The sequence below is a fragment of the Apodemus sylvaticus genome, chromosome 4 (assembly GCF_947179515.1).
Source record: "Apodemus sylvaticus chromosome 4, mApoSyl1.1, whole genome shotgun sequence".
Taxonomy (NCBI): domain Eukaryota; kingdom Metazoa; phylum Chordata; class Mammalia; order Rodentia; family Muridae; genus Apodemus; species Apodemus sylvaticus.
The window spans coordinates 63,325,019-63,351,381 of record NC_067475.1 but is presented as its reverse complement, the minus strand read 5'-3'; the positions used below and the strand labels follow the sequence as shown (position 1 = coordinate 63,351,381).

The 26,363-nt window shown below is 37.7% G+C and overlaps 1 protein-coding gene across 2 annotated transcripts in view; it reads right to left on the bottom strand.

Annotated features, from left to right (window-relative positions):
• The window catches only part of Man1a2 (mannosidase alpha class 1A member 2), a 136,721-nt gene that overhangs the window by 29,325 nt on the left and 81,033 nt on the right, over positions 1-26,363 (bottom strand). For both annotated transcript variants that reach the window (XM_052179639.1, XM_052179640.1), the window contains 2 exons: positions 23,324-23,417; positions 1,148-1,263 (listed from right to left, as the gene is read on the bottom strand). In XM_052179639.1, the coding sequence (XP_052035599.1) occupies positions 1,148-1,263; positions 23,324-23,417 (210 nt within the window). The remainder of the gene's footprint in view (positions 1-1,147; positions 1,264-23,323; positions 23,418-26,363) is intronic.

Here is a 26,363-nt window from a genome sequence, read left to right as displayed (position 1 = left end):
TTTCAGATGTAAGGCTTCACTAAAAGTCTTACAAATCACATATAAATTTAGATTCTTTATTAGACTTTAATTCAACTTACTAGTTAATATATCCCCTCATCAAATGTTTATTGAGCGACTACAGTGAGCAAAGTCTGCATCACATATTAACTTCCATATAAGAGCATTTCTTTAAAACAATGGTGGCAAATCAGATACTGACAAAAGATATAAAATAAATAATAAAGTTTGACTTTTTAAATTACAAAACTACAATGCTGAAAATAGATGATTATATTAGAAGAATTCTATTATATCAAAATTATTAAGGAAATACCTACTTATAATAGGCCAGAAAGTCAGTAATTTTTGTAGTTTTAAAACAGGATTTCTTTATATAGCCCTGACTGTCCTAGAACTCGCTCTGTAGACCAGGCTGGCCTCAAACTTACAGAGGTCCACCTGCTTCTGTGGAATGCTGGGATTAAAGGTGCCTGCTAACACTGTCCAGTTATCACCAATATATTAAATAAATAACATTTTTCTATTTGTAATTTATTCCTAGAAATTTTTATAGAATTAACTCTACATTTTAAACTGTCATACATATATACCAAACAATATAATGGTGTGATGAGGACAGGCTTTGTAGGCTAGCAGTTCAATTCCAGGCTCTCAGGTGACCTTCACCAGGCTACCTGACCACCGTCACCGCACCTTCAGGTCTGTGTGTGTAAGGTGGTGACGATGATCCAGTGGAGTCACCCATGTAATGGGCTCCAGCAAGGCCTGGCACGAGGAAAGCACTATACAAGTGGCTACCAGTGCAATTCTTTACTCAATGTGTAGGCTTAAGCTATCACTTGAAAACAGTGTTTGCAGATAAGGATGCAAGCAGAAGCTTTACTATACAAATTAATCAAATGTTATTAAAATGAAGTAGATTTATAAATATACTCATCTAACTCTATTTTAAAATGTCACAAATAAGACTTAATGTACGGATTTTCTATTAAAATACTAGCAAACTCAACAGTGATGAACACAATGTTTACATATAGTACATGCATTTCCCAGATGCCTATAATAAAACGGTTACCTTTGTCCAGTCACTATCTAGTACTCAGTACATATACTCACTATAAGAAAAGACTCAAACCATAATTACCTCAACAGCATCGTCATACATCCTTCTTGCCTCAAGGTCTGTTTTATCTGACATCAGCCATGCTTTCAGTAAGTATTCATAAAAACTATCTCCCAGACCACCAACTGATGTGTGATCTGTAGCAAAAGAGAAAAAAGGATGATGAGTGAGATAAAAAGAAGATAAAGACAATTAAAATAATATTTTTAAATAATAAAGACCATTTAACAGATTAATTAATCATAGTGGCATGCCTACTTTCAACATATTCCAAACTTAGTCAAGTAGTATAGCAAAATACATATGTCTAATCATCTAAAAAACCTTTTTTCCTCTATATATGGTAATTTAGATTTATGAGTCTTTTTCTTAAATTTCATAGTTTGTAACTATCATCCATCCAGACTTTTGCAGATGCAAAATAATTATCTTTTGCTGGGTAGTGGTGGAACATGCTTTCAATTTCAGCACTCAAAGGAGGCAGAGGCAGGTGGACCTCTGTGATTTTGAGGCCAGCCTGGTCTACAGAGCAAGTTCCAGTTCAGCCAGAGCTACATTGAGAAACACCGCCCCCCCCCCAAAAAACCACAACAAAAAAAATCTTTTAAATAATAATGGCTTTAAATATAAGTCACTATTAAATGACAGTTATTTTTGATAATTAAAAAAAAAATCCCACTCCTAAACATCTCTATACAACAATGTCTAGTGGTAAAGTCCTGTTCCAAAATCAAGGACCATTCTGTAATATATTTTTCTAATATAATTAGCTGTTAAATTCTGTCCCTAATTACTATTCATATTCAATACATTAGTACACTTTGTTTTTCCATGTGTATACTATTAACTGTCACTCACACTTTAAAGGTAAGCACACTCTGTCATCCTTTGCTTTCTACAAGTCTAGCTGTACATTGTAGGATTTTATTATCAAATTCCCATGATCTATGTAGGAAAAGAAAAACCCCTCACCACATGCAGACCCTCCAGCCAGTCAGACAGTACTAGCACAGGTAGGTGAGGACGGTATTTAGCGGTTTATGTAGAAAACTTGCATTTGGGCTCAGGAAATGGCATGTTTTTATCTTTTTAGCTCACAGAATATATCTTTGGATTATTAGTAGTACAAAATTCTAAGTATAGCAGAAGAAAATATAGAGACTACATCTGGTTTTCTTAGGCAGATGCTCTTAAATCCAAAATGAAGGAGTCATAAAGGAAAAGTTTTAGCTACCTATGAGGCAAACTAAATTAAAAAAAAAAATGAAAAGAGTACTGAATAGAAGGTAATTGCAGCATGCATAACAGGAAAGGGGGTAGTGTCCTAAGCAAAGACCTCTGACCAAAAAGTAGGGCCAATGAAAGGACACAAAAATTAACAACAAAAGAAACAAAACTCAGTCTACCTAAGAAAACATACTCAAGTCCAGTAATCTGAGAAAAGTCAAATTCTACTGAGAAATGCAAGACTGGACTACTATCTAACAGGTCCCCAAGAATACATTCAGGGTTTCATACACTTACTTATCTTTGTATTTAGACAGGAATATGCACCACAGCATGTGTGTATGGGGGCTACTCCCTCTTGACACCAATGGGTCCTAAGAATCAAATTCAATCCTCAGGCTTCATGGAAAGTACCCTTAGCTGCTGAGTCCTTTTGACAGTCCAACAAGTGAGTGAGTGACACACAGAAAGATAAAGAGAGAAAATGCTATTTCCATCTGTCTGTCCATCCATCCATCCATCCATCCATCCATGAGGCTAAGGATTGAACCTAGGCCTTGGACATGCTGGGTAAGTGCTCTACTACTGTGCTATGGCCTCGTCCCTCCTCAAGCATTTAAAAGACTTACTATTACTATCCAGTGCTGATAATATAGTTTGTATTTGTTGAGAATAGAAGTAGATAGCATAATTTAATATATGCACCTAGTTCTGTAATTACCTTGTAACAATACCTGAAAAACCCACATACTGATATAAGAAAAAATCCATTATAGAACTGTTTCCATTTGTAAAAAGTTAAATACAACTCAAAATATCTAGGGAAGTCGGTAAATAGAGTGTAAATATAGTACAGCGCAATACATGCTAATGAAAAGGAATCAAACACATCTGTAGACTTACACTGAAGGGTATCTATTTTTACCCCAGTTAAGTGTAGAAAGGGAGCAGGTTCAGAAGAATATTTACAGCTTGACATTGCTAAAAATCATATATTGAAAAACATTAGGGTACAGAGTCTCTGAACACAATTGCTACAGTGATTATCTCTGGGGGAAAAGGCCTTACATTTTTTTCCTTTTTTTTTTAATTTACTGATATATTTATTTACATTTCAAATGATTTCCCCTTTTAACTTCATATCTAAATATACATGAGAGCATGTAATTTCATGTAACCCAAAATCAAGCTCTATTGTAGAAAGCAACAAATGGTCAAAGGTCTTGAGCAATACATTGAATGTTCATACAATTCACATATACCATTCTATTTTACTATTTTTCTGAAATCATAAGCAAATATGTACATAAATTTTTAACACAAGATATATCCATACAATCACACAGCTTTAAATACAGAACATTCCCAGCATCCTAAAGGACTTCACATGACCTTCAGTCAAACTCAGTCCCTAAAGATAACCCACTTCTCTGAGATCTATTATGCTGCTAAACATTCTCTTGTTTTCTACCTACTATGTAAAGGAAGGTTCCTCTGCTCAAGTCTCTTGCAGTTAAGCTGAGCATCACAGAAGATGGCTGGAGGAGAAGATGGCACTCTAATATGATAGTTCACTCAGTTTCAGAGTGAATATATCTATAGCTATATTTCTAGTGGGTTACAAAATAATGTTTACATTTGAGAATAGATGGCCACTCAAAAATAAAAAAAAAAGAATAGATGGCCAAATAATGATGGACTTATAGGGGTAAATTATACTTTTTGCTCAAAAAACCTCTTTGCATTGACATTTTATCATCACAAAAGCAATAAAAGCCTGTTCCTTATAAAACATTGAAACAATACAGAAATGGAGTAGGTGAGTTACAATGTGCATGTGCATTGAGACAGAGACTGCCAGTCCTCTGGGGGCTGCTTAGTAATAAGCACAGAAACAGCAGTGTTACATCTGGAGAGGAACAATTTTACAACAGATAGATCAAAACAATTGCACAATGTTGCTATCACTATTATAATCTCAACTTTGTGGCTATGTGAAAATTTGATTCACGCAGAACTGTTTCCCTTCCCTCTGCCTCATCTTTTCTTATCCTCCGCAGAGGACTAAAGGGTGGTGAGGGTTGTCTGCTGTGCCCATAGCTTCCTGCTTTCTAGCACGCTCTTGCGTTGTTGTCTAGCTTCCCAGCAATGACGAGCCCCAGCACCTATGTCCTCCTATCCCTGCAGGCTTCCGTCCAATCTGATAGCTGCTAGGCATGCTCCACAGCTGTTCCTGTGAGATCTTTCTTCTTGCTCTCCATAGTTTCTACTGTATCTTCAATCCTACATCTTAGTCTACACAGGATTTACTGAGTAACATTCTTAAATACATTCCTAAAAGTATTCAGATAGAAGATCTTAATTTTTTTTAGAATGTTTTTACTATATTGACACTTCATTTTATAATATACAGGTATTAAGTTCAAAGGCAGAAATAATCTTCCCTCAGAGTTTCTAAAAAGTACTGTCCCTACACCATCCAAATCCACTCTTACTATTAAAAGACCTGATGCTATTTTGCAGGTTCAATATATTCCCACTTGTGCACATTCAGCTTCCCTTTCTGAGGCTTAGAATGTCCATTTTAACATTAGCTACATAAGTACTACCACCACTCCATTCACTGCGCTAGGCACCATTCAAACTAAAGGCTGTTAGCCTTCTGTGATCATTTTCTTTTATTTGGTGATTATCTCTACTCTTCTCAGTACTTGCTTGACTAATAAGGTTCACATTAGTCAGGTTCTAGAGAAATGGTAAATTTTAAGCCAAAGAGTTTTAGAGTTATTTGCTACTTAGCAGTAGACAAGTAATATGTTGTCTTTGGGGGCTAATAGCCACATAAGAAATTACTTTTTGGTGTCATGGTGGTATAGTTTACTGAAAAAGAAGTAGAAAAAGTAAGCCAGGATTTTACTGCTATAAAAATGGGACTGGAAAGTTCAAAGGTTCACATTAAATTGGAGGAAATGGGAAATAAAATTCAAGAACTGGAAGAACATGTTATCTGGAACATAGGTCAAAGGATGAATATAATAGATGGTGTCCTTTCCTCAATTAGAAAAAGAGGTAAACCAAATGAATCGGTGAGTTCACTGGTAAAGAGACTGTTCTAAATGTACTTTGGATGCAATCAGGGTTCAAACATACTAGGCAAGTGCTTTAGACCATGGACGGAGTCACTCTCCCAACTCATCTGTACTTTCATTTTCATTCTGAGCATAGGTCATGGGGTGTAGTAGAATAAATGGAAAGATATGGTAACTACAATGAAGTTACTAGAATGTGATAGGAAGTGGAGTGCTAACTGGAGGAAGTAGGTAACTGGAGGCATTGCGTTGTGTGTGTTTGTAGGTGGCTGTACCATACCTGTATTCCCCTTTCTTTGCTTCCTATCTGCTAAGTACAGCTCTGTTCCTCCACGGTTCCCCCCATTATAATAAATTCAAAATTCTGAAGCTGTGAGCCAAAATAAAGAATTTGGATATTTGAGTCACTGTAACACAAAAGCATTACAGTGAGCACCCACTGTAAAACTACTAGGGGACATGCTCTTAGAGCTTAACAGGGATGGAGGGAGGGAGGGACGGAGGGGGGGAGAGAGAAAGAGAGAATGGCATATATAAACAGCAGTAATACACAAAGAAATTAAGAATTTGAAACAAGTCCACAGTGAGGCTAGGACGTGCAGCCGTGAAAAGTATGTCACACTGTTTATAGTGTTCTGAAGGGAGGACTACAACAGTAGTTAATCCTAGGTGTTAGAAAAACACAAAGAATGAAGACAGTAGTTAAAAATCTAAGGTCAACCATTCATTGAATAGTGTTTATATACATGTGTGGATTTTAATCAGGGAAGAAAAACAAAAGGGCAACATGGAGTGGTATTTTAAGAATTCACAATAAATAGAAAGAAGGAAGCTATTAGGAACTGCTGGGGTGGGCGTTGGGTGTCCAAAACAGAGCAACTGCTACGAGGTTGAGGTTCACCCTGTGATCTAAAACAACAATACTACAGCACAAAATAAAGCAATGGTTGCTCCAGATCAGACAAGGGAGGTTGTTAACTTCTTAAAGATGGAAAAAAGCTTGCCACAAGCTGTTCCCAAGAAAGCTTGCAGGCAGAGACCCTGGACCAGTGAACTTGCCCAAGTCCAGTAGGCCCCTGAACTGAAGGAATGAAGCTGGGAGTGAAGTGAAGATAAACCAGTACGTGAAAGAGGAGTACAGTCTCCTTGAATGGCTCGGGTCCCAAACCCTACAGAAATGACATTGATGCAGATGTGAACAGAAAAGCTGAGATCAGGTAATCTAAGCACTAGAATAGACGAACCTCAGCACCTCCAGAAGCTCAACAGGCTTGTTATCTACAGCTGAACAGTTCTTATATACAGCTGATTAAGGAAGAGAGGTGAGGCAACCTTAGAAGCTGCGGTCTCAATGGAGGAGCACCCTTGAGGCTGTAAACATCAGGGGGTAAGCAAAGACAAAGGTGCTGAGGACATTTTTGGTACACACTGTCAACACCTACACATGGCTTTGCCACTCTATGGGGCTGAGGCATTGGGGCCTTGACATGCCCATGCCAACAACACACATTTATTCAGAACTTCACCCATTCTGTAGAGGGGGGGAAATCTGAAGAAGAGAAGCGCACTAGAGAGCTACAAGGATTGCTCCTTGAGTATTTAGAATAGCAAGCATTAAGTACAGAGCTATGTGGCAGTAGACCGAGTGTCTACGCAGGTCTGCTTTTTGGGATAAAGCTTTTCCTTGCCTTCTGGAACCTGCAACCCTTCTGTGCTGTAAACTTTGTGCCTGAGTACACGTCTCAGCAACGTTTCACTGGCATGTATGCTTCCCAATCATGGCTGCATTCTTTAAAAATGATTTATTTTTATTTGTATGTAGGAATCTATGAAGGAGAGAAAAGAAGGTGGACCCATCCCCTGGAGCTGGAATTAGAAGATGTAGTAAGTTTGCCTGCTATAAATGTTGGCAACTGAACTCAGGTCCTTTGCAAGAACATAAAACGCTCTTAACCACTGAGCCATCTTTCCAGCTTCGATGATTTCTATCTTGCATTGGACAAAAGAGCCTCTCTGAGAAGACCAAAGTGAACTGGTAAGATTAAATAAGCTGAAAAGGCTATATTTTAGTGACTAACAAAAAGAGCTATTTTGTTTTCCTATGATTTTTATTTTGAGGTAAGAAAATGGAATCCAGGAGTATGGTCACAAGAAACCATGAAAGAACTGGAGGAAATACTGTCTGGTAGACTATTAAGAAAGTTCCTATATTTACCAGCTAGGGCAGAAATACTCATAATTCACAGGATATACAGTAAATACTCTGAATTATCTTGCATTAGTAGAAGAAATAATGAGCTCAGGTCTGAACAATGTACCAGAGTCAACTAACAAATCACAAAAGCAGGACAGGAAAAAAAGTCCAATTGTTTTCAGCCAACTTAACTACATGCCTGAAGAGACCTCAAGATGTTCAGAAATACAAAAAATATTTAATCTGCAGCACTGTAAAATTCATAATATGTGCCATGTAGTTAAATATTAATAGAAACTCAGAGAGTCAGGACAACAACCAAGTGAGAGGGATAAGAATGGATATGGGTGGTATTAATTACGCAGAAAGGGATATGAGGTTAACGATTATCACTGTTACATATAAAAAGTGAAGACAAAGAAGACATAAAGGATCCATGTTGAACTTCTAAACATGAAAACCGCAATATCAGAGATTTAAAAACTGCTAGATGAAACTAATGGATGACTAGGTACTGCAAAGGGAGGGACAGCTGACCTTGAAGATTTACAGAAATAGTTATTTAAATACAGACACAGGACAGACAGACAGACAAGACAAGACAGACAAGACAGAAAAGACAAGACAGACACACACACACGCACAGGCACAGACACACACACACACACACACACTCACACTCACACTCTATGGTAAATGCCTGTGATGCTAGCTGAAGAAGGCCAAGGCAAGAAGATGTTTAGTTCAAGGCCTGTTCAAGCTGCATATGGGAGCTTTTCTTAATAACGTAAAACAAAGCAAAGCAAAAGACCCCCAAGGCCAATCAGTTTACCTCAGTACCCTATAGAGGGTCTATCAGGCAGCATATGGCCTTGGGTATAATCCCCAGCAAAAACAAAAACAAACTTCACAACCACAAAATATTATTTTGCAAAATTAAAAGCAACAAAAATAAAATTAAAAACACAAAAACCAACTGAGTGGAATCTTGGAAGGCAAAGGAGGATAATAAATTTAATGTCAAGAAATAACGGCCCAAACTTTTTAGTTTGATAGTAGTTGTAAAGTCAAAAGAAAATGAAAGCACACTGTGTCATAAATTATGGGATGCTACAGTAGTATTCTGGGATAACTAGTCTGGAACTTACCAGAAAAAGAAGGTCCCTACATTAAGAACCTCAGCTTCAACCTCAAGAAACTAAATAAGAACAACAAAGTTAACCAAAGCCAAAAAGGAAAGGAAAAGAAAATTTAAAAAATTAAAAGGAATGACATAAACAAATTTTGAGAGACAGAAAAATATTCAAAATCAAGAACCTGACCAAAGCTTTTCTCTGTTGAGGAACTTGAAACTGTGCTTAACATTTCTAAAGAAAAGCCTAGACTGAGTGGCTGCTTATGCTATTAAGTTTTATCACATTCTTAAAAGAGGAGCAATACAATCCTACACAAACTCTTATCAAAACCCTAGGAAAAAAATGTTTCACAACTGATTCTAGGCAGTCATCATTACAATGGTACCAGAATAAGATAGAAAGGAAAGAGATTCATAGAGTAATTTCCTAATAACGTCAATCCTACAAAACTTTTAACAGGATAATATATCATTAGTAAACACAAATAGTAAGAATGACAGACTTACTAATCAAAATAATATAATCAATATGTAATCACTATACTAACAAAAAAAGGTGAGGGGTGAGCAGGAAAAGCCCTTGGTAAAAATCTACTGTTCATGATACAAATCTCAAGCAAGCCCTACCACCATAAACTCCCTAACTAAACCTAGTAACAGGTACCTAATAGACAAATAACTGAAAAGCAAACAGAACCTGCAGCTAACACTACACAGAACAATGAAAACTTGATTTCATCCTAAAATCAGGAGTATGACAAGAATATCCACAATCTTAGTTTTCCATGTAATTAATCGAAAAGATCCTATAAATAAAATAGATTAAAAATCTAATTGCAAACAAATAAACCACAACTAATTTATGATTAATGCATTAAAAACAAAGTATTTCTATAGCTAACTAACATTAGATATTCAAATAAAGATGTCATTTATAAGGGCTGGAGCAATGGTCCAGCTGTGTAAGTGGTTTAAAGAATGCGCTAGTCGTGCAACAGATAAGCTCCATTCCCAGTCTTATGCTGGATGGTGTAATGAAAATGAGGACAAGGCCATTCCAAGGTACAGCTGAAGAAAAGGACTGTACTGCAGATACGAGGGAGAGAACAGCCACAGTGTCTGGAAAAGTCCAAACTGACCTGGGCTGTGGGAGTGTAAGGGAAAGAGTGCACGAGGAAAGAACCAAGAGGAGAAAAGGCCAAAAGAGGGAGAATCCAAAAACCCAAGAAGGAGAGCGGGTAGCTGAAACGGCAGAGTTCCATAAGAAAGAGAACCTGGGAAAAGAAGAGAAGCCCTTGGCTGTCTAGGTTCAAGGTGGTAGGGGTGGGGTTAGGGGTGCTGAGCGGAGCCACTGGTACTGAGTGAGCCTGGAGACCAAGCAGACACTTCACTATGCAAAGACGCCACAGTTAGTCATTTGTCCCGGCTTTCTTTGGGACCTGACAATAACTCCAGCTCTAAGGGATACAATGACCTCTTTGGCCTCCCGAGGCACTGTACTAACATACATATAAATATACACACACACATTACCCCTCCCACACATTTTTCCAAAAGAAAAAAAATCTGTTAAAAATGCCTTTTTTTTTTTTTTTTGGAGACAGGGTTTCTCTGTATAGCCCTGGCAGTCCTAGAGCTCAGATACCCTCATGCTTCTGTCTCCTGAGTACTGGAATTAAAAGCATGCAACACCATTGCCTGGCAAAAATGCCATTTATAAGTATAATATATGACATACTTGCCATAAAACATGTCAAAGACCTATGCCCTGAAAATTACAAAGTATCTGTGTAAAATTATAAACTAAATAAAAGTAGAGCCAAAAGTACTTTCTTAATGGATAAGAATTGTGACTAGTGTTAAGAGTTGATTCTCAAACAGATATAGAAACTCAACAGACCTAGGCAAGATGATTCTCAAAGGAGGCAGAGATTGGGCTCAATGAATGTTTGCTTAGCATATCAAAGTCCTAGGTGCAATCTCCAGCACTACAAAGTCAATGAGTGAGTTAAAATAAAAGCTAGAAAAGCAAAAAACATTTAAAAAAAAAAAAAACTCAGAGGTTTTTTTATGCACAGCTTGATTTCAAGACATATAATAAAGCGGGGCGGTGGTGGCATACGCCTGTAATCCCAGCACTCTGGGAGGCAGAGGCAGGCGGATTTCTGAATTCAAGGACAGCCTGGTCTACAGAGTGAGTTCCAGGACAGCCAGGGCTGTACAGAGAAACCCTGTCTCGAAAAAACCAAATCCAAAATCAACAACAACAACAAAAAAGACATATAATAAATCCATAATATTCAAAACAGCGAGGCAGTGTCATAGACACAGGCACACATAATCAGAGCAGAGCAGCAGAATATAATCCAAACCCAATACCTAACTATACAGCCAGCAGGCTTTAAGGGGTAAAGGCACTGAGTAAAGAAAGAGCCTTTCAACAAAAGGTGCTACCTTATTTGGGTATCTACAGGCACAAAATGAACTTTGATCTGCTATTAAAAAACAACAACAACAGACCAATTAAAAAAAAAAGCTTTAAATATTTTATACTCTTTAGCACTACTGAGAATAAAAACACAAGCCACACACTGGGAAAAGGCCTTGTTAAGACTATTCCTCACATAGGCTTTGTAATATACATATATATAATTTCAACAATTAAAAATTAAACTGGGTGGTGGCAGTGAGCACTTTTGATCCCAGCACTCAGGAGGCAGAGGCAGAGGGCAGAGAGGCAGAGAGGCAGAGAGGCAGAGAGGCAGAGAGGCAGAGAGGCAGAGAGGCAGAGAGGCAGAGAGGCAGAGAGGCAGAGAGGCAGAGAGGCAGAGAGGCAGAGGCAGAGGTAGGCATATCTCTGAGTTTGAGAATAGCCTGGTCTACAGAGTAAGTTCCAGGACAGCCAGGGCTACAACAGAATATCCCTGTCTCAGGGGGAAAAAAATCAAATAATCCAATTTTAAAAAAAATAAGAAGTACCTAAAAGTTTCATCCAATGTACCAAAGATCTTCAATACATGCTTAATGTTATATAAAAAGGTATTTAACAGCAGTCATTTGGGAGATACTAATTAAAACTAAATTAAACTAAAATAAGGCATGTCACAGCCATATCCACTGGAAACAGAGTTAATGCAGTTCTGGCAAAGCTGAACAGATTGCTGCACTTGCTGTCTTCTGGGGTTTGGTCTCTGTGCGTTACATTCTTGGGGATTTTTTGCATTATGATTGGTTTTATGTTTTTTCCTGAGAAAATTGTATCTGAGTGCTTTTAGAAAAACCCTAAAATTAGCTTTATTGGGCCACTATTTGGAAGTCCTCTGTATGCCTTGGAGATCATTAAGAACAGGCAAGCACACAACTAGATGAGGACATCACTCCAAGAATGTTCTTGGGGTATCTGCCCTGGTGCAAACTAAACAATATAATTGATACAGGGTAAACAGACACAACTGACAAACTCTGACTGTCCAGGAGAATAGGTTACAGATTCCTGGTTTCTTTTTATTATAGGCTTAGAGCTCTCTGAAAATGTAGTTTAAAGATAGGGGGGTCATACAGGGTATATACCCCCTGGAGGAATAGAATTCAGTAAATAAGGTAGATTGGCTAAAAGAAATGTCTACTTTATAGCATAGATAAGACATATGGTAAAAGAAGTTAGGCATTAGTATTTGCTAGTCATAAAAAGACCAGTTCAGATATTTTCTGTTTGTCTGCAGTGCTTTCAAACTGCAAACGCTGCCAGCCTACAAGCAGACTGTCACATAATAAATGTGTTTGCTTTGGAGGAGACATTCTTTAGATTCCTTAAACTGAAGTTATAGAGCTACTAATAAAATAAAATCTGTTCTGTTTAAATTTTCTAATTGTGGCTGAACTTGTAACCCTGGACATGTAGTGAAAAATCAAACACATAATATGTACTTGTTGGAATAAAGCAGCACCTGATGGCTAGCGCACCTGACCAGTGGCTTCCTAAGGAGGAGGAGGAGAAGACCGTGACAAAGGGAGCCCAAAAGAACATGAGAAGATTCTTCAGAAGCAATATGTATGTTACCTATTTGATTGTTATGATGGGTTTCATACGTGTGATGTTTCAGAATTTGCCATTAATATTTTCTAACAGCTTGTTACTAATTATATGTTAATAAAGTAGTTTTTAAGCAAAGAACAAAAAGGATATTTAAAGTTAGAAGAAATCCGACGAACTTAACTTTTTTTACCTTAAATTTTTAGAACATCAAGACTTTCCTATTGAAAATTTCAAAACTCTACATTGCCTTCAGTCTATTCTAATATAGGAACCAGTTACTTTCTACTTTATAAATTGTGCTGCATTGTGCGACTTTCCAGTGACTTTACATTTTACTATCCAGAGTGTTGTCTGGAAGTCTTTATGAGCCTTCTAGATACAGATACTAGATATCCATATCTAAACTAAAACTGTCAACAAAGTTGAAAATAACCAAAAGAGAGAGTTGTGTAGGATGATCATGCAGAAAATCTAAAGAGAACTGAGATTAGGAAAGTAAACTATCAAAGAAACAGAACTGACCAGGAGTGATCCAGCAGGAACTGGAAATCATAAAAGACTGAAGACCTTCAACAGCGACTGACTGAGCAAAACAGGAAAACAAAACTGGAAACAGTTGGGCAGATAAAACAGAAGGACAGACATCCATGAATATGCATCTTCTTATCAGCCTAGCTCTTGTACAGCGCAGGGTGAATAGGAAAGAAGTAACAGGAAAAGCCTGCTGTCCAAGCATTTATAAATGCCGCTCCACAGTTTTTCTGTTGTACTCAGTCACTACACCAACTGTGGATCAACTCAGTGTAAATATATCTCTGGGGAGTTTGTTCTAAGCACACAAGAGGGAAGTACAATGGCTGTGTGACTAAACAACAACAAAAAAAAACCCCACAAAACAGTAACAATGAAACAAACAAAAAAACCTGTGTGATAGACTCAGGAAACCAAGGTGGGGTTGTTATCAATGGAGATAGAATACAAACACTTTAGGAAAGAGATCAAAGAAGGCTCATAAAGACTTCCAGACTACACGCTGGATAGTAAAATGCAAGGTCACTGGAGCACACAATGCAGCACAATTCATAAAATAAAAAGCGTCTGGTTCCTATATTAGAATAGACAGAAGGCAGTCCTAGGAAGACCAATTAGGAGCTGTTGCTAGTTTATTGTGGCTATTACTTGAAGAAACAGCTTTAAAAGGAGACTTATTTTTACAGTGTCAGCAGTCACACTTCAAGGTCACTGATGCCTCTGTTTCTACATTGTCAGGAGAGAAAACTAGGTTAGAAAGCTTGTAGTTGAACTCCACTGCTAACTTCATGGTAGCCAGAAGAAGGAGATGTGATCTCCTCACTCCAAGTAGGTCCTCGTCCTGCTTCCCTCCACCTCCCAATAATGCCACCACATTGTAACTTCACAAGGGCTTTACCAACAGGTTAGGTCAGAGTTCTCAGGACCCACTCTTCACATAAGCCCATCTGCTGACACCCAAGACTCCATAGGAATCTTTTAAAGGACATTTTGTAACCAAGCCATAAAAAGTGCTACCAAAAACATACAAACAAGAGAGAGTAATTCAGCTCAGAGTAAGGAGTACCTAGATTCTGGGTATATTTCAAGAGTAAATAGAAAACTGGATGTTGTATGTGAAATAAAGTAAAATATAGGATTTATGGCATAAACAAGAACAGAAAAAAAAACATTCACTGATAAAAAAAGAACTAGAGAAACACCTGGTCATGACATCAAGAACTATAATAACTGGGTTATTGATATTCACATATACAAGGTGTCTATTGAATATTTTAATAAAGAAGTCCAACAGACAACTGGAGACCAAGGACTACAGAAGATTGGTGTTCGAAATCTGAGCTTTGTCAGTGTTATATGGCAATTTCCTCACAGATAAAACTGTCTTATTTTGGAAGGAAGCTAGTTAAGAAACAGGGTATTCTAAAAGGAGGTAAAATATTCCATCCTACAGGGAAGTGCCTTAGTAAGCTCAGGAAGTAAACAACTCAAAGGCTTCAGGAAGTACCTGAAACTGACCAGATTAATTAGCTCCCTCATTTCCCAAGCATATATAAGCAGTAAGGACTGAAGAGACACTCTCAGCCAAGCTAGGCTTAGGAGAGGGTCAGGCTGAGCCACCTGGAAGGGACCAGCCAAGCTGCCCGGAAGAAGCAGAGATTAGCTGAGATGCCTAGAAGAGGCTCACACCACCTGTGTTGTTTCTGGGAAGAAATAAGCTGTTGAGCTACCTCCAAGTTGTGAAATGTGCGTAAGGTTTCCAGCTTTCAAGACCTATTACCCATGCTGGGGTGGGCTTTGGTGATGCAGCTGTCTTTGAGTCATTTCAGATCTCTTATTCATATTTCTCTAAGTAACTACAATAAAATCTATGTATTCACCATATTAGACTTTAGTGGTACCCATATTCTAGTCTGCCCTTGGTTCTATAAGGTGACTGGGTGTTTATTTTCATCTCCTTAACAACAGTATCACACAATGGTTAGTATGTAACTGGTATTTCACACTATAGCACTAGGAAGAAGACCCACAAGACCAGATATGATAAAGAGCAAATTCATAAAAGCTGACGACATCTAGGTGAGACTCAAACAAATGCAATTGAATGTCCTAGAAAGTCAGTGCCTCAATCAAAGAAACAGATGCTGGACTGACAGCTGAGATCTACAAAGTGGCTGCTGTATTTAAAGAACATGGAGATTCCCAGTAATTATGGCACTGTGATGAAATTCTAATTTTTTCTATGATATCATGTATCTGGAGAGTGTACTCAACATTTCAAAACAGGAAGTAGAGTTTCCAGTTTTGTTTATGATTATTATTACGAGTGTGAGTGTGTGGGTATGCTGGACACACCGGAAAGAGGACACACTTCAGGAGCTGGTTCTCTTCTTTCACCCTGAACTCTGGGGACTGAATTCAGGCAGTCAAAGAAATGTGCAGAGGACAAAATACAAGAGAAGAGTATTTTGGAGAAAAAGAACACTACAGAATGTATAACAGTACAAAGTTACAAAAGACTGTCCTTAAAGCTAATGCTGGTCTTCAGGAGAGACTTATGAGCAGTAAGGAAGCAGTAAAGGGGCAGGCAAACAAGCTTCAGTATCATATCAGTGCGAGAGTTATTGTTGTCATTATTTATTTAATTTTTTTAATCTTATATTTTATTTTATCTGATGTGCACGGGTGTTTTGCCTGCATATGTATCTGTGAACCACATGGTGCAGTGCCTGCAGAGGCCTGATGATGTTAGATCTCCTGGGTCTTGAGTTACAAATAGATGTGAGCTTCCATTTAGGATGGGAACTGAACCCAGGCCTCTGGATGATCAGTCAGTGCTCTTAACCACTAAGCCATCACAACAGCCCCAGTGAGTGTATTTTAAAGGAAAAAAAAATTTTTTTAAGGTTTTGCACTTTGGTGTCATGTGCCAATTTCTGGATTTGTTATAAATATAAGAAAGGATTAACAAGTACATAGGTTAAAACAAAACAAAACACCAACAACTTACAAATAGAATGAAAGGAAATGAAACTGAAGGAGAAAATGCAAGTCTTTAGCTCTATGGGTCAAGAAAAATGTGGTTTTCTAGCTGCACTACTATTAGGGTTTAGTGGTGTAACAAGCTACTTAATTTGTGTGAATTCATCATCTCAGTCTTCTTACAGATCCATCCACATTCCTGGGCAGCTGGCCTGGGGAGAACTGTACAGAAACTAGAAATCTAAAGTCTACCTAAGATCTAAAACTACAAGGGTCTGTTTTTCTACTGCACCCACTGACCTGGGACTGCTTATGTGTCAGAACTGATGGGACGAGATTCTTTTGACACTCAGAAACTGAGAATGCATTTTAAAGAATGCCTACCACACATCCACCTCAGCAATCAGGCAGTCTGGGGGACATTTCTAACAGAAGCTCTTTCTAGAAGCAGCAATTAATAGAATTCTAGAATACAAGTTAGTGTGAGGCATTTTCAAATACAGTGCTGCACAAACTGACCCACATGAGCTTCATACTAAAAAGCTAACTCACTAGGAGAGACACAGACATAGAAAAGTCCAGCCTTTTATTTAAACTGTTAAGCAGAAAGACCAAGCTTTGCACTGTAACTACAATCATTATACCCATTCTAATCTTTCAACATCTTTAAATTTAGTTTTATAAAACTTAATGAACTACTAGTAACTGGTTTCCTATATTGCCTTAATTTTAAATCATTAAATGGCATAGGCTAATCAGTGTACTTAAAATTGAGAGAACTAAAATAAAAAGGAAACAGAACCAATGATTTGCCTTTAAATTTAGGTTCCTTGAGATATTCTTTTTTATCTGTTGCCAAGTCCTTATCCTAAGAGTAATTACTAGCAATTACTCTCTGATTGCTATGTGCATGTCAGACATTATCATCACTCTAATTATAATACAGTTAGCCAAAGCTGAATGGTTAACTTTCAGTTCAATTAAATGTTTGTTTTGCAGCCTATTTATAGATATGACAGATGTATACTGCTCCAAGATAATGATGGAATTTGATACACTTTCCAGAGCTGATATAAAACACACAAAAACACAAGAAAGAACAAATCAGACCATTTAGTAGGGTTGCAGCTGCTAACGGGATATAAGGGCAACTTGCTAAGGTTTGAAAATCTGTCTGCCAAAACTCCCGATGAATAGCACTTTCTGTAGCATTCTCAAAACTAATAACTGCTGATGATGAATATATTACAAAGTAATTTAAATTTATTTTGTGGAGAAAAACAGTGACAAATGAGTTCTCCTTTTTGAATAGGCCTCTTCTTATGGTGAACTATACCAACACAAATGGTGTCCCAGGCACCACTGTGAAGTGTGCTAGTGAGTGATACTGGTAGGTTCAACAGGTGACCACAATCACTATCTGTTCCTGAACTTTCTCATCACCACAAACTGAGACCTTGTGCAAACAACTCTTCACCCTCTTCTCTATCCCACTGTTCTATTTTGTTCATTTGTGTTAGTCAGGGCTGAGCCATTTTATAAAACTCCTCCATTTTGGTTGAACTGTGACAATACAATAACCACAGTACTATAGTTCTTAGAAGTTAAGTAACTTGTCTCTCTAAGTTCTTGACTACTCTCCCTGTAGACCAAGTAATGGCCAGTCAGGAGAAATGATTATTCTTCACCTAACCTTTGTTAAATGACTGCTCCCTGGTTACCACCAACCAGACAACCGAACACCAAGAGAGAGAGAGACAGAGACAGAGAGAGAGAGAGAGAGAGAAAGAGAGAGAGAGAGAGAGAGAGAGAGAGAGAGAGAAACTTTTCAGCCCTTGCCTCTGCACTATAACTACCCCAGCTTGTAAGCAGAGAGAAGACTGATTCTTAGAGACCCCTCTGCCACTCCCCCTTCGCCCTACAAAAGTATAAAATAAAATAAGGGCAAGTTGTTTTACCTCTTGCCTTTCTTTCTCCTCAACCTGTCAATTTGGTTTTGTTTTGAGACATACTTTCACATAAACTCATTCTGTGGCTCAGACTAGCTTCAGCTCACAACCTCCCTTCCCTGTTACAGATATAATCTAGTTCCATTTCTCTTTCACTGAAGCCGCTGCTAACCTCTACCCTACTTTCTGTCTCTATGAATCTAAGTATTGACATAACATAAATGCAATCAGGCTGGGCTGTAGTGGCACACGCCTATAATCCCAGCACTCTAGGAGGCAGAGTGCAGGCTGATTTCTGAGTTTGAGGCCAGCCTGGTCTACAGAGTTCCAGGACAGCCAGGGCTATACAGAGAAACCCTGTCTCAAAAAAACCCAAAAATAAAAAAAACCAAAAAATAAAAAAAAATGCAATCAGATAGATAGATAGATAGATAGATAGATAGATAGGTAGATAGATAGATAGATAGATAGATAAATAGATGTAATATTATGTTAGTGTGTGTTGTATGGTTGTCTCTGTACATTTAGCATATTGTTTTCAAAGGGCTCACTTACATTGAATTAATTATAAAATTAATTCCTTTATCATTGAGTAAATATTATATTGTAACACTTATACTATATTTTGTTTATTCATTCCCTATTAAGATACTTGGATTATGTCCATTTCTGCTGCTGAAACAAAATGTCTAAAGCTAGGATTAATGAAGAAAAGGATTTATTTAGCTCGCAATTTTGAAGATTCATGCTGTCAGCATCTACTTCACTTTAGTGAAGATAATCTGACTACATCACAACACAGCAAAAGAATCAGAAGGGAAACAGGTAGAAAGGGCCAGCCATATAAGATGGATTCATTTTGCAACAACCCATCCTCATAAAAGTTATGGCCAGTACCAACTCCTTCTTGGGACAGGGCTCTAATGGCCCAATTACCTTGTCCCTGTGTACCACTGGAAAGTGTTCTAGTCCTGATAGTAATGTTCCCAGAGACAGGTAACCTTGACCACTACCCAATCCTGGAACTCTTGCACATCCTAAATGTCCCACTATCGCCCTACTGTCTGTCACTCCAGGGTCAACGTCTCCAGCAACTGCACCTCTAGAGGACAAAGCACATGGACAGCAGCTCATTTCCAACCCCCAGCTTCTGTGAACGCAGGGATATAAGCATCTGAGTCTGCTTTCCATGTATTCACTCATCGCTATTCATTTGGTAATTCTGTTTACCTTTTAGAAACTGCCAGGAGTTTACTCTAGCAGCAAGGTTTGTGGTAACCACCAGATACGACAAATGCTCTAATGCCCCACAGTTACCAAGGCTTGCTTCTGTTCTTCTGATCACAGCCACTATGGGAACTGTGAAGTAGGAAGTACCTATCTCACTGTGGTTTTCTTTTGTATTTCCATGAGGGCATGGAACAGTTTTCATTTACTTATTTCCTTTTGCATATTTTCTTGGGGAAAATATCTATTCAAATTATTTAGTCGATTTTTCATTCATGTTGCCTTCTTGTTGAATTACAGGATTTTATATATTATGGAAATATACTCTCATCATGTATGTAACTTGTTTGGTAGGTTATCTTTAACTCATGATAGTGTCCTTTGATGCACAAAACTTAAATTGTATTTATATATAACTTATTTTCCTATGGTTATCTAGTTTTGGCATCATATTGAGAAACCTATTGGCCTGGATATTCATCTAAGGGCTTTGCGGTTCAGTCACTTAAATTTGGTTGTATTTTTAAAATCCACTTTAAAATCATTTTCAGAGATTATACAAGTAAGAGTTAATCCAGTCTTTTTCAAACACCAAGTTTTTTTCTTTATCACTTAGTAAAGAGAAGGTGGTGTTGGTAGAACAGTGATATCCATAGCTGCTCTCTGAAACAACTTTTTGCTTTTTGCTGTCAGGTTTCTAAAATGTAATTTTTGTTTTCTACCAGAATTTGAAGATAAGGCTCTATATTACTGAAGATACCACACTTTCAGACAAAGGATGTGGAGGAATCAAGCTGGAACTGACAAAGACTTCTCCTCCCTGAGGACTGGCTCTCATAGTATTGAATAGTGTTATTCAGCCTGTGCAGGAACAGGAACAGGTAGTCCAGTCCATCTGTAATGCCAATGAACCACAACAATGGATGGGCCCAGTAGATATCCACAGTGGTACAACAGTAGTACTTTCATACCGTGGGAGTAACCAGACAGCTATCTAATTGGACTTAAAGCTTGCTCAACAGGAGGGAATTCATGCCTGGTACAGTTACCTAGCCAACTATCTATGGATAGGTTATAGACCTGAAGGAACCATATACTGCTAGGTTCCTAAATAAATGTAATTTCTGGGCCTTTTGTTTTGTTTTGTTTTGTTTTTAAAATACTCATCCCTACATACACAGAAAAGTGTACCTTTTACTCCTCATCAAAAGATTCATTTTGCAACAGATAAGAGACCATTACAGAGATTTACAACCAGTCAAAATGCAGAGTAAGTGACTATGAGGTGCCCAAGCTCAACTGATATATCTACAACACAACCCCTCCACCTAAGGCTCAGGGAAAACCATATGAAAGGGAGTGAAAAGATTGTAAAAGCCAGAGGCCTGGGACATCTGCAGTTAGATAATATCCTCAACACAACAAAGAAAACATGCCCATAAACTTTCAAGATCAGGACAATGACACCACCAGTAGACCTGCCAATACAAACAGAAGAAATTACATATGGTCCCACCCCTAGATGAGAGAAGTGGGACCTTTCTCACATATATACATACATACGTGTGTGTGTGTGTGTGTGTGTGTGTGTGTGTGTGTGTAATAATTACTGGAGAGATCATAAATGTGGGAGGGAGGATGCAGTGCTCATATATAAAGTTCTAAAAGAAAACCCTATTAAAATAATATATAGGGGGCTGGAGAGATGACTCAGCCATTAAGAGCACTGACTGTTCTTCCAAAGGTCTGAGTTCAAATCCCAGCAACCACATGGTAGCTCACAACCATCCATAATGAGATCTCATGCCCTCTTCTGGAGTGTCTGAAAACAGCTACAGTGTACTTACATATAATAATAAATAAATCTTTAAAAAAATAAAATAAAGTTTAAAGCATAGTTCCATAAGTATAAAAGTAGCATTTCAAGTACCTACCAACTACTTATCATTTGTCTAATGACTATGCTCATATTCTATAATTATAGAAAGTTTTGTTGGATAAAAACTTCTTAGAATGCTTCAAAATTATTGCAACTGTAAATAATTCCTAGGTTTAGTAAATGAACTTTATAACTCTTAAATTTTTCCAGAAATAAACCAGGTAATTGCTAGATTCAAAATGCATAAAAATATTAACATTCTTTGAAACACTGGATATACAGGGATTTTGATTTGCTTTACCAAACTATTAGGAAAAGAACCGTGCCTCTGTTCAAAGTGCATTGATCTGACCATGGGGATAGTGAAAGGCTTAGACAGAGAATCCTCTAGTAGAGGTCTGAATTTATATTATACATTGTAAGACAAGCTTCTGATTACACATGCAACCACTATTTAGCTTTTTAAGTTTTTCATCTTAGATATTTAAATAGTTATATCGTATAACATATATACTACCATGAGATACTGTAGAAACTGAACATAATTCCCCACATTTGAAATACCAAATATTAATAAATGCTTAAGGAGGTAAATTTTATAATCTGATTTGTCAAAATTACTAAGTAGGCATTCAGTCCAGTCATTTGTCTATAACATAAGAAAATTACATTTTTGTTTTACAAATACAGCTATCAACCTTTTGCTTTTTCAAAAATATTTCCATTCTGTATGAGCATTAGCTTTAATATTTTCTTCAAAGTAAAGAGAAAAGTGAACTCCATGAACTAATGGAGGGGAAAGTACGTGAGAAAAATCAAGATGGCTCTAAGAGCAACTTCTTAAACAGGAGCCTGCAGGACAATGCCAGGCAAACCTCTTCCAGCTCCAGGTATTCAGGCTGACAATGTTCTTACCTGTATTTATCTGTTTCTTTACTTTTAAAAAGAGAATAGCATTGGACTGGTGAGATAGCTCAGCATTAAGAGCACTGACTGCTCTTCCAGTTCAAATCCCAGCAACCACTTGGTGGCTCACAACCATCCATAATAAGAAACAAACAAACAAACAAACAAACAAACAAAAAACCTATAGGCAGAAGCAAGCGGGGCCCAAGCAAGAGGAAGAAAGGGAAGGGGGAAATGAGAAACAAACAAACAAACAAACAAAAAAACAAAAAAAAACAAAGAGAAAATAGCATTTATAAAAACTTACTAAAATTGTAAGTTCAACATTTCCACATGAACAATTACTGTTTGAAGGCCAATACCTTCAAAGATGAATCCTAAGCTGATACTATTAACATATTTCCACCAAGATGAATAATTACTTCTGAAGTTTCCCATTAGTACACTAGTACGCTTCTCTATTGCATTTATCACACTATATGCCAATCACTTCTAAGTGTTTCTACCTACCTGCCTGGGAAAATCATAAAATCAGATGTCAATCCCCAATTCCTTCCCCATCTTTAGTGTCATGCAACAGCTAGTGAAGAACAGATGTAGTATACCTTTTTCTTAAATGAGTCTGTCCAATAGCAACTGTCTCCCTTTCCAAAATTTACATAATTATGCTTATTCTGAACTCCGCATACAAAAATACTAATCTCAAGCAGAGCTTATTTACAGGAAGATATGAATAATTATTATGCATTATCCCTCAAACTGTCAACCCATATTTCGGCAAAGTACATCCAGGTACAAAAAGAAAATATCCTTGTGAGACACCTCAGCGATGCTTCCTTTTAACAAACAGAAACTCAACTTAAGTAGCTAAAGGAGATCGGAAATCCGCGGGTGGCAGCAGCATCACCATAGCAGGTGGGGCCTAGGTTTGGAAGTTTAGTTCCACATGGCTCACTTTCACCATTACGAGCAAAGACTTTTTAATAACCATTTTTAACATAATCGTTTTTAACAAGTCAGCAGTTGCATTAGAAATACTTACACTGACCCCAGCGCCCTGTTCTTGGGTTTAAATAATTTGGATAAAGACCATTTGGGCGTTCCATTTTCTGTAGTAGTTTCCGAATGTGCATGACCTAATCAAAATGAAATTAAGAATGTAATGAATAAAAACAGGCGTCACCAAGCTTTCCATTAGCCCATGCTCTCTGGTTTCCCTCACTCAGAACCTACACCCACCTTCTACCTTAGTTTTGTTAATGGACATGTTATTATGTAGAATTCAAGCAATAATAGTAGCAAAATAAAAGAGACCATCACAAATATCACTTCTATAATCCAGACCTATCTCTGTATGTATTAAAATATGAAAATAAAATTTCAGAGAAATGAGATCAAAACGTTCTGTGAGAAGTATTCATTTTGATTTAGTAAGTGATGAAGTAAATGAAGTAAAAATTAAACTAAATGCTCTCAAAATAAGACATTCTCTAAATTCTTAAAGATCTCCCTGTAGTTAAGGGAAGAAAAAAAGTCATAAAATATACTAAAAGGCTGATGACTTCCCCAAACCCTGACTTCTATCTATCTGCGGATTGGTCAGATCTGATAGTGGCTTGCAGATGGAGAGCAGGAACTGCCGCAGGAAAGGTGTTCTATTTCTTATAGTCTTAGTTTTCTGAAAAGTCACTCATACTAAAATTCCAACACTCCGACTGAGTAGGTAATGAATCCATGCAGTCCTTACACAGGATTGACAACCTATGTAGCTCTAGCTCACTTGGAACTCACTCTTCCTCACAGGCATACACATGTACTTCAGCTTTCTGGAGCTGTGCTCTAGAATTTTAAGCACAATAATTTTCATCATCTTTTCTTAGGCTGGGTTTGGCACGGTGCTTGGGAAGAAGCTTAAGAGCCATGTCCCTTGAATCTGTCATATATGTAAGGCTACCATCATGCATGACTGCAATGGCTGTGACTCCACATGCCACATTTAGACACGTCTAAATGACAACAGGAAAGATGAGAAACTCTGTGTCCCCAGCACATTATTTCCTTCCTCAGTGCCTTAGTGCCTCTGCCAGCATTTTGCAGTTCTGTCTTCTAAGTCCTTCCCATTGCAAGCTCCATCTTTCCCTGTGTTGCTTCTACTTTAGCCTTCTTTTTGGTGGTAATATTTTCTTCTCCCCTGGTACTCAGTGCATCTTACTGTAAGACCAGTTTATATTCTTATTCTACCAAAAATGGGATACAGGGGAATCCATGTTTTTGTTTTAATGATGATATTTGGACGGGATTTTGATTGTTTTTCCTTGGTCTTCCTTGGGGCCCTTCCCTCATTTTGTTCTAATAAATCTCTACAAATTCTGTACTTACTCTTTTTTGGATGAATTTTTCATCATCACTTTCTCTCTCCCTTTTTGGGACAGGGAAGACTTAAACTTATCACGGAGTCTACACTGGTGTTAACAGATTCGTTTGCCTTAGTCTTATGAATGTTGGGATTACAGGTCTACATCACCACACTGACTCTCATCTGTTTTCTTAACTCAAGTGCTCACAAGAAAGTTTTGACATAGAAGACTGAGGTCGGACTCAAATACAAGTGTGGTTTCCAGCCTTGGCTTCTCCCTAGACAACTGAGACTGGAAACCCAGAGCTGCCTGCCTGCCACAGAGACCCCTGTCAGTCACTGCTTCCCACACGGAGGCCAGCAGACAAGCAAACTGCCTGTGCAGGTGGTCTTTCCCAGCCTCTTGGCATACGACTTCCTTCTGTCCCAAAAGTCCTGACCACCACTGCTACCTTGGCCTCGCTGGGTACTTACCTCCACAAAATTTAAATGTGTGGTAAACACAAAGATCTATTCCTATCACATAAGGTATCTTCTTATAAATGATACTTTCTTCCTTTTTGCAGTTGATATAGACAAACAGCTAAAGATTTTAAGTCTAAATTTATATTTTATACCCTGCAATTAAAACATTTGTTTCCAGTGTGAACTTAAGAAGAAAAAGAAATAATCATGTCCATGTTAAAGGTACTACAACCACAATTAACTAGTTAAAATACCATAATTAGAGACTGTTGGGATATTTTGGACTCAGAACTAAACTATCTTAAAATATATTTACAGTTCTTAATTGTCATTCCTTACCTACCTCTGTATGTAACCTAGTTCCCTGTGACTATTAGGTCCTCTGGAGATATCCAAACAGACCCCTGGCTTCTATCAGTCCAAAAGCTAAGAATATTATCCATTAGCATCTGAGACCCACAAAGAGATATACTTTGCTGTAACTCATACATCTAATGTTTCCACCAATATATTTTAACATGGGTCTTTACTTATGATTTTATTTTGTTCTCTTATTATAAAAATTCCATGAAACTATTACTATGTTGAAATAATAGCCTGAATCTCTTCTGGGAGTGGGGAGGGCACAATAGGCTGCTCTGATTCAGCTCTAAAATAAGCATTTCTTACCTCTTTTGAGCTGAGAACTGTGTTTTACAGTCAGTAGTTCTTTGTATTTAAATAGTCATTCTAACACTCTGGTATAGCCTAGTTGTAGAGTCAACAGTAAGCATTTTTGCAAGACCCTGTGCTAAGATCCACATCACCATAAAGAAAATGAAAAAGCAAACCTTCCTTTCAAAAACAAAACCCACAAAAACCTTTAAGACTGCCTTGAAATAATCACATACTCTATAAAGAAACAGTATTTCCTCTCTTCCTTTGCAATTATTAAACTTTCTAAATTTTGTTTTGTGTTATTTTGGTTGGTTGGTTGGTTGGTTGGTTGGTTGGTTGGTTGGTTTCGAGACAGGGTTTCTCTGTGTAGTCCTGGCTGTCCTGGAACTCACTCTGTAGACCAGGCTGGCCTCAAACTGCCTCTGCCTCCGAAGTGCTGGAATTAAAGGCGTGCACCACCACCGCCCGGCTTTGTTTTGTTTTTTAAGATTTATTTTATTTATATGAGTATACTGTAGCTGTCTTCAGACACACCAGAAGATGGCATTGGATCCCATTACAGATGGTTGTGGTTCCTGGGAAGTGAACTCAGGACCTCTGGAAA